The sequence below is a fragment of the Canis lupus genome, chromosome 5 (genome assembly GCF_048164855.1).
Source record: "Canis lupus baileyi chromosome 5, mCanLup2.hap1, whole genome shotgun sequence".
NCBI classification, from domain to species: domain Eukaryota; kingdom Metazoa; phylum Chordata; class Mammalia; order Carnivora; family Canidae; genus Canis; species Canis lupus.
Window position 1 is genome coordinate 37,200,433 of NC_132842.1, and position 16,069 is coordinate 37,216,501.

The 16,069-nt window shown below is 40.6% G+C and overlaps 1 protein-coding gene and 1 long non-coding RNA gene across 3 annotated transcripts in view; one reads left to right on the top strand and one right to left on the bottom strand.

The window, feature by feature from the left end:
- DIAPH1 (diaphanous related formin 1) overlaps positions 1–16,069 on the bottom strand; it is a 97,619-nt gene that overhangs the window by 36,300 nt on the left and 45,250 nt on the right. The window contains exons 14-17 of the mRNA XM_072826252.1: positions 15,448–15,512; positions 13,504–13,683; positions 11,886–12,635; positions 10,691–10,805 (exon numbers count right to left, since the gene is read on the bottom strand). Of these exons, the coding sequence (XP_072682353.1) occupies positions 10,691–10,805; positions 11,886–12,635; positions 13,504–13,683; positions 15,448–15,512 (1,110 nt within the window). The remainder of the gene's footprint in view (positions 1–10,690; positions 10,806–11,885; positions 12,636–13,503; positions 13,684–15,447; positions 15,513–16,069) is intronic.
- Positions 626–15,678, top strand: LOC140633549 (uncharacterized). 2 transcript variants are annotated; one of them, XR_012031130.1, is made up of 4 exons: positions 626–795; positions 4,534–4,673; positions 10,575–10,710; positions 15,460–15,678. It is a non-coding gene; the product is annotated as an uncharacterized lncRNA (long non-coding RNA). The 2 variants fall into 2 exon arrangements; XR_012031131.1 differs by having other exon boundaries at positions 634–795; positions 10,608–10,710.

The following is a 16,069-nucleotide window of genomic DNA, read 5'->3' on the forward strand; positions in this document are numbered from 1 at the left end:
TGATGTTACAGAAGAACTCTTAAAAGCTTTTAAAATTGGAACCTGATTTTTCAAAGATAAGCAGGCTAAGAGTATAACACAGAATGAAGCACAGATATTGTTACCTATCCTGTAGAGCTGGATATTAGCATTCTGCTTTGTAAATATTCATTTCTTAAGTCCAAACACTTTGAAACACACCACCATTTAAAAAAAAGATTTTATTCATTTATTCATGAGAGGGAGGAAGGCAGAGGCAGAGGGAGAAGCAGGCTCCCCAGGTGGAGCAGAGTCTGATGTGGAGCCCTATCCCAGGACTGTGAGATCACAACCTGAGCTGAAAGTAAACGCCTAACTGACTGAACCTACCAGGTGCCCCTAAAGACCTTTTTCAAGCTGGCAAACTTTCTTAACCCTTCTGTTCTTCCTAGTTAAAAAAATAAATAAATAAAAAATAAGATGACCACGTTATAGAGAAATTGAAAGAAATCTAGCACCATACTATATTAGCATACTATAGCATATACTATACCATACTAGCAATACTATAATTGCTATAGTATTCTTTAGGGAATAAGGTATATTCCCTTCTAATCTTTTACTTCTGCATTTTTTTCTGTAAACACAATTGCAATAAGGGTTGTACATAATAGTTTCCAGCTTTTCCTGCCTAGCACTGTGTCCTCCTGAGCATTCTTTCAAGTTGCTCTGAAAGGCAATGTGCCGGAATTCTAAAACAGTACAGTTAGAGTGTACTAAGTTCTGGAGCAGTTATCTCCAGAGCAAAAACTGAGAAGGAAGCAAGAAAAAAATGAGGTAGGTCATCCCTTTCCTTTAAAGACCATATCCCTCTCTGGAGTAGCTCCTCTATGCTAGTGATACAAAGCTCTGCTCCTGCTCATGAATATAATGCTCCAGAATTGTTAAATGTCTGGAAGGGCTCAGACCAGAACTTTCCAAGTCTCTCTTCTCTTGACCACAATGGCTGGAAGGCTCCAGGAGGAAATGCTATACATTTAGAGTTGGTGTCTTCAATCATTTATTACATAAAAGAGTTTGCAGGGAAAATAGGGAGAATGAGAGGATACACAGGCATGCTAAGTTTTTGCAACTACCATTTCAAAAAAAGGAATATTACTTTATTTTTTCTTAAAGATTTTATTTATTTATTCATGAGAATACACAGAGAGGAGAGAGAGAAAGAGAGAGGCAGAGACACAGGCAGAGGGAGAAGCAGGTTCCATGCAGGGAGCCCGACACGGGACTCGATCCCGGGTCTCTGGGATCACAACCCGTGCCACAGGCGACGCTAAACTGCTGCACCACCAGGGCTGCCCACCTAGATTACTTATGCAGAATAAAACAGGTAACAGAGAAGCAAAAAGCCCCAGAGGAATCATCCTATGGTGGAGACATCGTGAGTACTCCCTGAAAACTGGTCTATAACCTTATGTTTACAGGAAAACTAGTACCATAATTGCAGAAAATTAATTCCTGAAGCATATGAGGGATGATGCTGAGAACAGTGCTGCTCCCTTGAGGCAGATGCTTTGGGCTCCAGCAAGTAGCAGTCTAGGAGCACTGGATCACCCACTCTCCTGCTTATCCCAAAGTCCAGCTCTACTCTTGACATTTCCTAGAGATCCCATTCCTCCTCCTCAACACATTTCCGATCCCTACTCTGCATGGTAAGCAAGAACAAGAGTTACATTACATCTATACCTTTAAGCTCCTGAGGTGCCTGGGTAGCTCAGTTGGTTAAGCATCTACCTTCAGCTCAGGGCATGATCCCAGGGTCCTGGGAGGGAGCCCCACATTGGGCTTTCTGCGGGGAGCCTGCTTCTCCCTCTCCTTTCCACTTGTGCTCTTTCTGTCTCTCTCAAATACATAAATAATAATAATAATAAAAAAAACAGAACTAGCAAAACAAGCTCCTTATGCAATCCTTACACTAAAGTTGGAAATTAGCAATAGAAACAGACATGTAAATGTAGGGACTGGGCAGCCCCGGTGGCGCAGCGGTCTGGCACCGCCTGTAGCCTGAGGTGTGATCCTGGAGACCTGGGATCAAGTCCCATGTCGGGCTCCCTGCATGGAGCCTGCTTCTCCCTCTGCCTGTGTCTCTGCCTCTCAGTCTCTCTCTCTTTCTCTCTCTGAATAAAATAAATAAATTTTTAAAAAAATTTTTCTTAAAAAAAAATGTAGGGACTAAGTGTAAGATGACAGAGAAGTTTAGACAATAGTGATACCTTATGTTTGGTTGAAGCCTCAGACAAGGCCATTTAAAAGGACATTTTGTCAGATATCAAATCTGAAATTCAGCAGGTAATGTTGGATGATACTTGGGTACCACAGGCACACACAAGTCTGAATAGAGGCTCTAAAACTGGGATTAACTTGGGATAATTAGGAGTTAACAAATGATACAAAAGGGTTGACAATAAAAGCCTTTCTGCACCAGCAAACTCTACCCAAGGTAGGTCTGGGGAATTCTTTCAAGGAAATAAATTCAGTATACTGTCTCTGGGAAGTTATAAGTATATAATTAGCTGTTAGTTCTGTTACGTGCTTCAAGTAGCTATTCAGTAGAGACAGAGATGGGATTAAGAATATGAATATCATGGGGTTACAAATATGTATATAATGAACTACCAAGCTGGTAAAAAATAATTTTCTATTTAAGCTAAATAGAAAGGCTATGCTTTCATGAAGGCTAAAAGGAAGGCTATGCTTTCATGAAGTTATCAGACTAAAACAAAAATGAAAACATTCTCCAGCCTCTGTGTCCTCCAAAAAACACAAATGTTGCTCCTATTAAAGATACTAGCTGCAAGGGGAAAAGATCCTTTTGCAGAATAGCAAGCTTCGGCTTTCTGTCTTTATTTTACTGATGAGTCCTCCAAAGGAATTTCCTGACAGATAGAGGGCAGCATACCAAGCAGTTTGTATTGGAAAACAACAGAGGCGGTCACTCTCTAACATGACTGTATCATTCCCCTACGTAACAATGACACATCTAAAACAGAAGAGATCCATGTGCCATCTGGTGGCGAAAAGGAGAAAGTGCACACTGCAGATATATCAAATTCCCCCAGTTTAGAAGGAATTAAAGTTTAATTATCTTTATCTGATGACACCCTCCCTAAATCCCCACCAGTAAGTCTTCTGTGGAAACTAAAACTGCAACCTTCATGCAAAAGTTCTACAGTTTTGCATTAGTATAGCTCTATACCCCCAAATACTAGTTGTAAACAAGCAGCAATTTCTAATGACAGACACCTCAGTGCAGGGAAAAAGAATGAAACTCAGAGCAAAACAAAGAAAACTAATACAAGAGGTATATTTTAGCAAACAATCAAAGGAGTTTGAGATGATGACTAAATAAAACCAAAGAAAGCTTATGCAAGCAAAAAGAAAAATATATATATAATAAGACCAGAAGTTTCAAATTGAGAGGTATCTTTAGGTTAATCTGTCTCATTTTACAGATGAGGAATCAAGGTACGAAGGAAAATTTCTGGTGCAATCTCATTAGTGGTCAGATTAAAACAAACCATCAGTTTCCCCTATCAGATGTTACAATAAGTAATTTCTTATTTTTGATGGAAGGGGAAATTGGTACAATCCTATACCCAGCAATGTAGGTCCAGAAATTTTGTTTCTAAGAATATACCGTGCAGAAATGCAAGAATACAGAGATAAATATGATTTTTCCTGCAGCACTGCTTATAATATAAAAAACTGGTAACTTCTCAGTAAGGGATCAACTGTATAAATTTATATTATGCATTTGATAAAACACAATTATCCATCAGGGCGGCACCTGGGTGGCTCAGCTAGGTTAAGCAACTGGCTCAATTTCAGCTCAGGTCATGATCTCACGGTCTTCCGATCAAGCTCTTCCCTCGGGCTCCACACTTGGTGGAGAGTCTGCTTGAGATTCTATTTTCCTCTTCCCTTCTCCTCTATGCTCACTCTGTCTCTCTCCAAAATAAATAAAACTTTAAAAAAAAAAAAAAAAGAATACAACTATCCATTAGAAATAATGAGGTTTATCTGTATGTAATGATATTAAGAGATGCTGAGCCATGTCAAACAAAATGCAGAACAGTATCTACCACTTGGGATTACAAAGATTACATTAAGATATGTGTATACTGGGACGCCTGGGAGGCTCAGTGGTTAAGCGTCTGCCTTCAGCTCAAGGCATGACCCTGGAGTCCCAGAATCGAGTCTTGCATCTGGGCTCCCCATGTGTAGCCAACTGTTCCCTCTGCCTATATCTCTGCCTCTCTTTGTGTCTCTCATGAATAAACAAAATCTTAAAAAATAAAAAAAGATATGTGTATACTCTCATATTTCTGTAGTTTTATCTTTAAATCCTCTTAAGTTTCCAGTAAGGCTCTATGAAAATTTCCCACATTTCCCCACCTGAACTACAAAGAGAAGAGGATTTTGCCTGTTCCTTTATTAGAATAACACATGCAGGTGTAAAGTATGTTAACCATGGTAACTCCAATGCAAGGTGAAGATTTTTTAATTTTATATTTTTAGTGTATTTTTTGCACATGTTGAAAAGAAGGCATCATGACAAACAACAAAGAGGACATCTACACCAGCCCAAGTCCACTGCATGAGAGAGCGAGAAGAAAAGTAATGCTGAGGGAAAGACAGGTCTCTATTAGAGCAACAAGGTGGGTTGATGTCATAGGAGATTTTGCTAGTAATGGACCACAGAATTCCAGAGGATAGAGAATGGGTTTCAGGCACTCAAGTAGGATCAGAGGAGGAGACCGAATAGGATACACAGAGACCCATACGGGAATTCAAGTATAGGAGAGGGTGACCTGGAGGTCTGGGGCTCTTATGGGGAGTAATATAAACCAAGATAAATAGCCTAATATTAGATACAGTGAATTCAAGGCAAATAGTGATAGAAAGGTTGGGAGTAGAGAGGGTATGTGAAAGGGATAGTTTAGGTTATTTTTTATACCCCTGATGATGGGGAGAGGACAACACAAATGTGCAGGGCTCCTCATAACTGCACATTTGTGATTTAAGTTTTTAATTTTAATTATTATTATTTTTTTTTAGAGAGAAAGGAAGAAAGTATACGTGAGGAGATGGGGAGAGAAGGGCACAGGGAAAGGAAGAGGGAGAATCTTAAGTAAGCTCCATGCTGGGCATCTGGATCTCATGACCCTGAGATCATGATCTGAGCCAAAATCAAGAGTCAGATGCTTAACTGACTGAGCCACCCAGGCACCCCAGATTTAGGTTTTCTAAATCACAAGCATGTATCATCTGATATTATGGAACTTCCCAAGTACTTTGCACTAACAGTCTGATCCTACTTAGAACCAAGAAAATTAATTAAAAGACAACAATCTCGGGGCACCCAGGTGGCTTCTCCCTCTCCCTATGCCCTTTCCCCTCCACTCCCTGGCTCGTGCTCTCTCTCAAATAGATATCTTAAAAAAAAAAAAAAGACAACAATCCCAACAAATATTCTCTTGAATAGCACCTTGGGTCCTAATCCTATACACTTGAGAGGAACTGAATCCTATACACTAAGGAACTGAAGGAGCAGACATCTTTCTGTCAAAAGACTCACTGAATAATGTAGAGCATGCTGAGTCTTGTTTCTAGGGGTTACAAAGTCTTGTTTCTAGGAGTTAAAGTTGAAGGAACTAAAGAGATTCACTTGGACATTTCCTGATAAAGATCCAATTGACGGAGTGCCACCTAGTAGACAGAGAGGATCACGGGAAAAAGACCTTTCACAATCTAGGGGGAAAGAAGGGATTGCTTCCCCACCACAGGTTCCTCTTAAAGCCTGAACCAAGAAAGTTCTGGGAGAGCAAAAGACGGCTGTTGCCAATAGTTCTGACTTGTGGGACAATAGCACAAATCTTGGGAACCTGACGCACAGTCAAATCCTAACTAGAATACTGTTATTGTTTATAAAATTCTAAGCTCTTGGTCAATACCTTATTTTTTATTTTAGCCAGTTCTTTCTGAATCACTGCTGAAAACAACTTGGAGAACTGTTCTGATTCAGTTTCCATAATGTACCTCACACTTTAACAGGGAGAGGGGGTCTAACACTACATGTTGTCCAATGTGCACCTACTCAGCGTAATTAGCTTATGGATCTCATGAGCCCAAAAGGTTTTTGGAAGCAAGGAATAAACCTAAAAAGGAAACTGCCACTGTACTCAGGACAACAGTTACCACTTCTCACACAGTTTCAAGAGATACTACTTTTCATGAGATCATGTCATCAACACAAGGGAGTAAGGAAAGCTGAATGAAAAACTAGTTATCTTATTCAAAGAAATAATGACCGGAGGTCACCGCAGTGAAGAAAATGCTCCCTAGGAAAAGACTGAAAAAAAAAAAAAAAATTAACATGTTCCCAAGGAATTCAAGAGAGACAACAAAGACATTATGATAAAAGGTTCCTTGCTGATCACCAAAAGGAGGGTGAAAAAATGAAAAGAACCAGAAGTTTTATAGTACTGCCCATCAAGTCTGAATTCAAAATATTCCCTGGCAAGGAATAAACTGAGTAAATTCATGATTAATATGGGAAGACCAGAGTTCAAAAACAAGAGACTAATCCTTAAGAGAGAAAAAAGTGTAAGAGAATCTGTAGTATACATCTGAGGACTGGTTCCTCATTCTGGGCTCTTCTCTTAGTAAAAAGGCTCACATCTTCCTGAACCATAATGATGCAGGAGCAAGAGACCCTTGATTACAGGAGGCAGATGTAAAGTATGAGGTGGGTATTTTCTTTAATGTCCATTCCTGGAGTAGGTATACAGGAAGTTTTGGCTATCAGTAAAACATAAGGAATACAGCCATATCTAACAAATAATAGACACTTGTATTTGGCAAGTAAGAGAGGAAATAATGCAATGTTATGAAAACCTAGTGTCCAAATAACTTCCTCATCAAGCCTGGGAACTACTGGCTTGTAATCATCTAAGTAAGACTTTCACTGTACTACATAAGCAGGTCTTATTTCTCCAACTAGATTCGTTTTGCTATAATTGAATATACTAGAATCAGAATATGTCTCCTCTTTCTCACCTCTAAATATCCAGCATCTCACCTACTTTCCCTAATCTGCTGTTCCTTTCTTGTACTAAGAGTCACTGCCAGGTACTAAGAAGTGCCTGAATGAAGTGGTTGCAAAAGCCAGCATATCCTCTTTTTTCATCTTCTGTCTGGGTCTAAGCTTCCAAAAGTTTTCAGGACAGGGACATATGCTTCTGGGAAGCAGAGGGCTGGAGTAAGGACTCTGGAATCACACACTCCATGCATGGTCTGAATCCTGGTTGTGGCACCTATTATATAGCCTTGTAAAAGTTATTCACGCTGTATCTCTAATTCTTTATCTGAAGGACAGAATACTTATGGAATGGTAAAATTAAATGATTTACTATCATTTAATTATATCATCAATATTAAGAGTATGAATAAGAGACTTAGTAACTGAAATTGGTTACTTACTTGAAAAACAATTAAGGATGAAGATCTCCTGAAATTTTATACTGGTCATGTTTAAAGTACCAGGAACAAAAGAAACCTTGCTTTCATATTGAGGAGATGTGGGTCTTCTGAGTGCTCACCTCTGAAGTTGCTAGAACTTGAATTTCTCTACCTGATAAAAGCTTTAAGAAACTCAAAGTTTTTTTTACTTAAGTGTTTACTTTTTTACTTAAGTGTTTTTGGGTATGTTGTGAGCAAAGGGGTTACTTGGGAAGTCTGCACTGAGTTTGCCAGCCTGAACACCAAGAGAAGGAAGTTCAAAACTGCATTAGGAAAGACAAAGGCAAATTAGCTACCACGATTACAGTGGTAATTACACATGGCATCAGGTCCCTACACAGCACTTCTGGCTGCTACCTGAGGCCTCTGTGTATGGTATTTAAGACAACCATTTTGTTCCCAAGAGACACGTTCAATAAGCCCCAACATTCAAACACCTCTTGTACCACCACAGATTAACACACTGACTCAAAGGAAAAGAAAGCAGGTAGAGAGAAGAAAAAAAGTAAAACAGGTAGCATTAAAGTCGGTAAAATATTAAAAATCCAAAGAAGAAATAATTTTTAAAAGGGGGAGGTAGTTCTTTTTCGGGAGGAAATGAATGAAAATATAGACGTAGCAAGGGCGACAAGCAGCAGGCAAGTTCTGATGTGCTGAGTGCTGCAAGTAGGTCAGAAACAGGTAAACAAATACTCAGGATTATATTTGACAGGGAAAAAAAACAAACCTCTCCCAGGCATTTCTTTAAAATCATTAAGATTTAGAATGTGTGGGAAACTGCTCATGATTTAGTAATTTTCAAGAACACATCCCCTAGTGTGTCCTAATGAAAAGAGGAAGAAATTAGAGTGTCAATTTAACACCTCAAAGTGCTAACTGAAGCAAAAGATAAAGACAAGCTAGAAATTTCCTCCATCACAACAGCAGCAATCTAGTAGTGCAGATTACTACCTGAAGATCAGTATTCCACTAAATTAAAATGACTAATTCACATTCATTTTTTAAAATCAGAGTAATACACAGAGTTTTCTAAGAATAATTAGAGGGGGGAGCCAAGGCTGGTAGAAAGTTAGAACCTTCCATGAAAAGAAAGTAGTTTCCAGGGCAGAATCTGAGAGCTGAAGGAACATTAAAAAATCTGGTTACTTGGGATTCCTGGGTGGCTCAACGCCTGCCTTCGGCCCAAGGCGTGATCCTCGAGTCCTGGGATTGAGTCCCACGTCAGGCTCCCTGCATGGAGCCTGCTTCTCCCTCTGCCTGTGTCTCTGCCTCAATCTCTCTCTCTGTCTCTCTCTCTCTCTCTCTGTGTCTCTCAAGAATAAATAACTAAAATCTTAAAAAAAAGAAATCTGGTTACACTGCTAAAAATGACGAAAGAGATATGGTCTTCTTGGGTATTTTTAAAACACTATCAATTCACAGTGCGAATAAAATGCCAAGGAAGAGCATGAAACTGCAAACCACCTAACTATAATCCCTAGTAATGCAAATGTACAGAAGAAGGGGGTGACAGGCAGGAGGAATAGGGCTGCCCAGTGTGAGTGTGCAGTGATGCTCAGAGGACAGAGATGCTCAGAGAAAGGGCCTTATGCCACAGGCCAACGTAGGTGTATATTTTGTGAACTTACAAATTAGGAAGTCATTTGATTTTGAGTTTCTCGGTCAACTAGTCTTCACTGATATACAAGAATAGCCTAAGTGGTCATTATCACAGTATTTTTCACTAAACAGGTAGAAGTAATCCTCTTGACTGAGCTTTAGTTCAGAAGATGACAGTGCTTCTAGAGTACAAGGCCACTTTGCGCTGAGTGAAGGGCAAGAGATCACACCTGGGTACAGCGATCTTACACTCTCAGATACACACACATAATTAGAGGCCACCAAAGGCACCTAGCAATGTTAGGCTCCGTAAGAGAACAAAGTGCAGCCTGGTTCCATCAGTTCACTTAAGGAAAAAAAAGAATAAATGTTTATTTACTGGGGGTGGGGAGAAGGCAGAGAGAAGAGGGGGAAATGCTCAAAAGTTGCACTTAATTTTCATCACTAGGGTCATAATATACCTCTAAGGAAACGAAGAGACACTGTAAGATGGAAATACAAAATGATTATGCTACGAATGTCATTAAATTCAAATACTGTATCCCTCAAGGAAATAACTACAAGTGCCCTGTCACAAGATAGCACAAAACCACAAGAATTAGGAAGTGAAGAAAGAAGAGGGCAAAACAGATCAGCTCTTCTAGAGCAAACGGGAAGATATGAAGGTGAAAAAGAAAAGCAAAAATTTATACCAAAAAAAAAAAACACAAAAAAACAAAAAAAACCCCACACACATGGACCAGAAGACAAGATCCCTGGATTTGGTCATTTAACCTTGGGCAAGCTACCTATTCAATTCAAACATGCTACAGAATGTAGCAAGTATATGGCAGCTTTGACCTAAACTTAAAACAACTGTCTATGCTGTCAGTTAATATCACAGTTACTGGTCCTTCTGGACTCTTTAAAAAAGGGGGGGGGGGGGCAGAAAATAAATCAATCCTCTATCTCAACTCAGTTTTCTAAGAAATTCCTTTACATCTGTTACATCTTTTGTCTAATGTTCACGATACCCAATTAATAGGCTCTTCTGTATTCTTACCTTTTGAAGCTGGAGGAGCAAAGGGCCAGGAAGAGGAAAGCATCAGATATTGGAAAGAAATGTAAGAAAGAAAAAGCATCACATATGGTTGTTATTGTAGACAGTCACTCAATCACCTAACCTGTTAAAGACTGGCCCAACCCTTATTAATTAAGTTTGTAGGTCTGGGATGGTACCTTAAAGACAGGACCAGAATCAGTTCAAGAGTATTATCAAAATGGGCCCCCTAATAAGCTTCCTGTCACCTTACTCTCATTCCCCAACATGTTATAATGACAAAAAAAAAAAAAATACCTACATGCAAAAAAAATGGGAAAGAAAAATAACAAAATGCAACAGTTTTCTTTCCCAACCCCAGCATCCCTGGGATCCAAAAATATCTGAATTTCTTCCAAAGGGGAAAAACTACCTCTCTTCAACTCTCACCCAGGGAAAGGAATGGAATGGGAGATCCACCTAAAGGATATTCTAAGTCCTATACTGGACCTGTGCACGGAAGAGGAAGGTACTCACTCTTGGTCTGGGCAGAAAAGGTAAGAGTAAGTTTGGCGAAAAGTTCATTGTTCTCAAAGCGGTCCTCCTTCACCTTTGTCCAGAAGCAGTCCTGGGACAAGTCCTCAGCAACAAACTGTAGATACAGGCAGGGTGTTCAGAGTTACTAAGCTGAGCCTTGTACTTTCCATCCTAGAAAACTGACTAAGATGCAAAAAAGGGGAGTGATGGTTCTCAGCATTGTCTCACTAGGGGAAGATTAATGTGAGACACAGAAGAGCTGCACTCTTTGTGGTAAGGTCAAGACACAGTGCTTCCACTTTTTTTATTGGTGTTATTCAAGAGCTAGATCCAATTATGCTACTTACCCTCCTTCTAACCTCAAATCCTCTAGTTTTAGAAAAATCGAGGCTTTATTTTACATCTTTCCTTGTTCTACAACATTTTTTCCCATCAATTTGGCTAACTATGACAAATTTGTTCAATTTATAAATAAATCCCTCAGCTCCTTTAACTTGGTTTCTGGAAGCAGAAGGGTGATGCAGAATCACAGGGGCCTCAATTACATAGTGGGGACAATACTGTGCCATGCAAACATATCCTCTCATTTAGCTCATTTATAGGGGAGTGAGATAGCAGGGTGTATCCATAAATCCACCATTTTCAGATCAGCACTACTATCAGCAGCTTGCAGACTGATGAAATGACTGTTGTCAAATTCTCTGTTACTATGGCAGGGTTCTCATACCCTGAGAAAGAAAGACCAAAACATTAACTTAAGGATTTGTTTAGCTTTTGTAGCAGAGTATAGGGCCCAAAGAATTCTTCAAAGTGATGTCTGGCATACAGAAGATGCCTAATATGTGCTGAAGGAACATAAGCGTGAGTGGAACCTGAGAAAGACAGATGCTAGCCCTAAGAAAGGGAAGCCCTTCAATCCCTAGGTGGCTCAGTGGTTTAGTGCCTGCCTTCGGCGCAGGGTGTAATCCTGGAGTCCCGGGATTGAGTCCTGGAACATGAGGCTCCCTGCATGGAGCCTGCTTCTCCCTCTGCCTATGTCTCTGCCTCTCTCTTTCCCTGTGTCTCTCATGAATAAATAAATAAAATCTGTAAGAAAAAAAAAGGGGGGGAAGCCTACCTGGGCACAAAATACAAAATAGGAAACTGAATTGGTTTCTTACTACCTATTGAGGAAAAAATGGAGAGAAATTCTCACCTTGGACCAGTTTGGCCTTCGGAGTTGCACCTCTGGCTTATAAAGCTTCTTTGGGGTTAATCCAAATGGCAGAACTGGGGCTACAGGAACTCCAAATCCAAAAGGCGGAGGTGGAGGCATACCCATTCCAGGAGGAGGTGGAGGAATTCCAGGACCTCCAGGAAATGGAGGGGGTGGAGGGATTCCAGGACCACCAGGAAGAGGAGGAGGAGGAGGTGGTGGCATGCCTGCTCCTCCAGGCAAAGGAGGAGGTGGGGGGATGCCAGTACTCCCGGGCAAAGGAGGAGGTGGGGGGATGCCAGTACTCCCAGGCAAAGGAGGAGGTGGGGGGATGTCAGTACTCCCAGGCAGAGGAGGAGGTGGGGGGATGCTAGTACTCCCAGGCAAAGGAGGAGGTGGGGGGATACTAGCATCCCCAGGCAAAGGAGGGGGTGGGGGGATGCCAGCACCCCCAGGCAGAGGGGGTAGGGAGATGCTACCATCCCCAGGCAAAGGAGGGGGTGGAGGGATACCAACACCCCCAGGCAAAGAAAAGGGAGGTGGTGGAGGAGGAATGGTATCATCTCCAGGAAGAGGAGCTGGGGGGGGTATGCTAGGCTCCCCTGGTAAAGGAGGGGCTGGAGGTGGAATAACAATGCCAGGAGTGGGGGCAATAGTAGCATTGCTAGGAGGGGCCACAGCAGTAACTGCAGCAGAGAGAGAAGCCACTTCTTTCTTGGCATCTTCCAGTTCCTTGGACAGCTTAGCAACCTAGAGGAACAACATCAATGGAAGTATTATTCCTCACTCCACATCAGGGTCTACTGGGCTTGGGAAGGACCTAAAAAACTACTTAGTCCAGAGTTCTCATTTTACACATGAAGACACTAAAAGGAGTCTGACAGATGAAATGATTCCCCCAAAGTCACACAGATATCTAGTGGCAGACCCAAAACTAGAACTCAAGTCTTCATGTTCTTAGTTTGGCATGCTTTGCATTAAAAAGGCAACTTCAACCTTTATGTGAAATTGTCCCTTTAATTAGAAAAAGCAAAGTTCAAGTAAATCAATTATTCTAAAGAAATAACCACATAAATGATCAAGATATCAGATACCACAGATCATTAGATCATTTAAATCATATTAACTGCAAAGAGAGTGTGAACATTAATCTGTTCAGAAACAGCTAAAATAAGAGAAAATTAGCAAACATACGAAGAGTTTTTTTGGATTTTACTCCTGAATTTATGAGACAACTATTAGTTTCATTTCTGGGTATTACTGTGACTTCTTTTATTCTCCGTATTGCTCATCTTTCCCAAATTTTCTATCGTATGTTTTGAAATAAAATAAAATAAAATAAAATAAAATAAAATAAAATAAAATAAAATAAAATAAAATAAAATAAAATAAAATAAAATAAAATAAAATAAAATAAATAAAATAAATAAAATAAAATAAATTAAAATAAAATAAAATAAAGTAAATGATTTTTAAAATAAGCATCATCTAACTAGATCACCTACTGGTAGTCAAACCCTCTCCCGGAGTAAGATAACTGACTCCTGCTGTAAGACAGGCCTGTCATGAGGCTGCTGATGGCATGGAGGTCACTCTGCCTTGCCTGCTCAGACATTACCTCTCCTGTGAGCTGAGACACCTCTGCTTCCAAGTCCTGCTTCTCTGTAGCAATCTGCTGCTTTTCAGAATCCAAGGCATCCTTTTCTCCCTGAAGATCCTGGAGCTTCTGCTCAAAGTCACTTTCCATCTTCTTCATTTCTACCTGTAGCTCATGTCGGGCTGTTAACTCTGAGTCCAGCTAAAGCAGAAAAGAATCAGGCCCCTAGTGAGCTCCCCATTCCAGCAAGAAACAATGTTACTCCCCAAAATTCTTTGCTTTGTTCTAATTCTTTAAGGAGCTCAGTTTCCCAGGAAATGCCTGGGGGAAAAGACCACCGTAATTTTGACCTTAAAATCAAGTTAAAGAAGGGGGAACTGGGGATCATTTCTACAAGTCTTTCTAATTTGGGGAGTTAGATTAACAAATAAAAACTACCCCCCCCCAAAAAAAAAACAAATAAAAACAACCTAAGACAAATACTGTATGATTTCACTTAAACGTGGAATCTAAAAAACAAAACAATGGGAGGACACCTGGGTGGCTCAGTGGTTGAGTGCCTGCCTGATCCTGGAGTCCTGGGATTGAGTCCAACATCGGGCTCCCTACATGGAGCCTGCATCTCTCTCTGCCTATGTCTCTGCCTCTCTTGGTCTCTCATGAGTAAATAAATAAATAACAAAATAAATGAACAAAAAAAGCAGAAATGAACTGACAAATACAGAGAACAAAGAGGTATTTACCTGAGGGAAAGGGGGTGGGAGATGGGTAAAATAGGTGATGGAGAGCAGAAGGTATGGCACAGGGAATACAGTGAATGGTATCATAAGAGTGTTGTATGGTGACAGATGGTAGCTACACTCGTGGAGAGAACAGCATAATGTACAGAGTTGGTCAAATCACTATGTTATGCCCCTAAAACTAACATAACATTGTGTGTCAACTGTATTTCAATTAAAAAACAAACAGGGATGCCTGAGTGGCTTAGTTGGTCAAGCATCCCACTCTTAATTTCAGCTCAGGTCATGATCTCAGGATTATGAGATTGAGCCCTACCTTGGGCTCTGTGCTCATCGCAGAGTACACTTAAGATTCTCTCCCTCTAGGGGATCCCTGGGTGGCTCAGCAGTTTAGAGCCTGCCTTCGGCCCAGGGCGTGGTCCTGGAGTCCCGGGATCGAGTCCCACATCAGGCTCCCTGCATGGAGCCTGCTTCTCCCTCTACCTGTGTCTCTGCCTCTCTCTCTCTCTCTCTCTCTCTCTCTCTGTGTGTCTCTCATGAATAAATAAAAAATATTTAAAGATTCTCTCCCTCTCACACTCCCTTAGGCAGCACATATACTAACATTCTCTTCCTCTCCCTTTGCTCCCTTCCCCACCCCCATCCTGCAGTTACGCGCGCGCACACACACACACACAAACACACAATACTCTCTGTTAAAAAAAAGGGGGGGGGGTTGGGGAGGGACAAAAAAAAGCCCAACAAATAAACCTAAAATTTTAAAGAAATTTAACATTGTTAAGACATTTAAACCAGAGCAGCTATGGTGTACAATCCCAGCCTCTAGGAGCAAAACCCTATCAACCACAATGGAAGTCCTTAACAAATGAAGAGGGGAAAAAAAAAGAACCTGTCCCTGTTTTAGAGATAAGAAGCCTGAGATGCCAGCAAAACTGCAAGAGCTGTCACTGTTATACGTAAGAGTCATCTGTCATTCTTGTCCTACCCAGGGGCTCAAGAACTGTACACTACTAACTCCTCAGTATCATATCCATATTAGTTTCTCCAGTGACTAAGCTACACCAGAAAGGTTTCCCCTAGGAACTGCTACTGGGTGCTGAATGCCTGCAAAATATCACAGGTAACAGTTTTACATGTCAGAAAAAAATCATAATCCTTAAAAAGTAAAAGAAAGGAAAGGCAGAAAGAAAGAAAGGCCTCAATGTTTTTGATCTCTCACACATACCTTTTTTTCCAGCTCTGTAGCTTTGGCTTCAGATTTCTCCACCTTTGTTTTATCAATCATTTGATCTGAAAAGAAGTCGTCAGTAAGTGAAGCTACTATCCTCTCGTCTTTCCCTCACTACCTACACCCCTTCAATATAACAAAAGGGCAGTCTTTTGTCCATTTCCTTATTTGTATTATCCTTCTTAAAATGTTCTGCAGTAAGCAAAGAAATAAATCTTTAGTTCAACATGCAATTTCTGAGTGCCTTTTATGCAGTAAGGCTACCATGCTGGGTGGCCGGGAGAGTGCCCACAAGGGGTACTTAAGAATATCCGAGACCAGCAGGAGGCAAAGATAACAGGTAAAGTCCCTTCAAAAAGTGGGGTGATGTGTGAGCGGGGGTAAATTTTTACATTTATGAAACACTAAACCAACACTAAACCAATTATATCCACAATTCCATGGGCTCCCTAAACTTTCTCATAGTTCAATACTGAATCTCTGAGAATAAAGGTTTAAGTTTTACGCAATTACCGGGCTCTGCCACCCTAACAAAGCCCTTTCTTCACAGATAACTATGCCTCATTACCTAAAAATAATAGCCCTTGCAGTAACTCTCTCTATATTCCTAGTATAGATG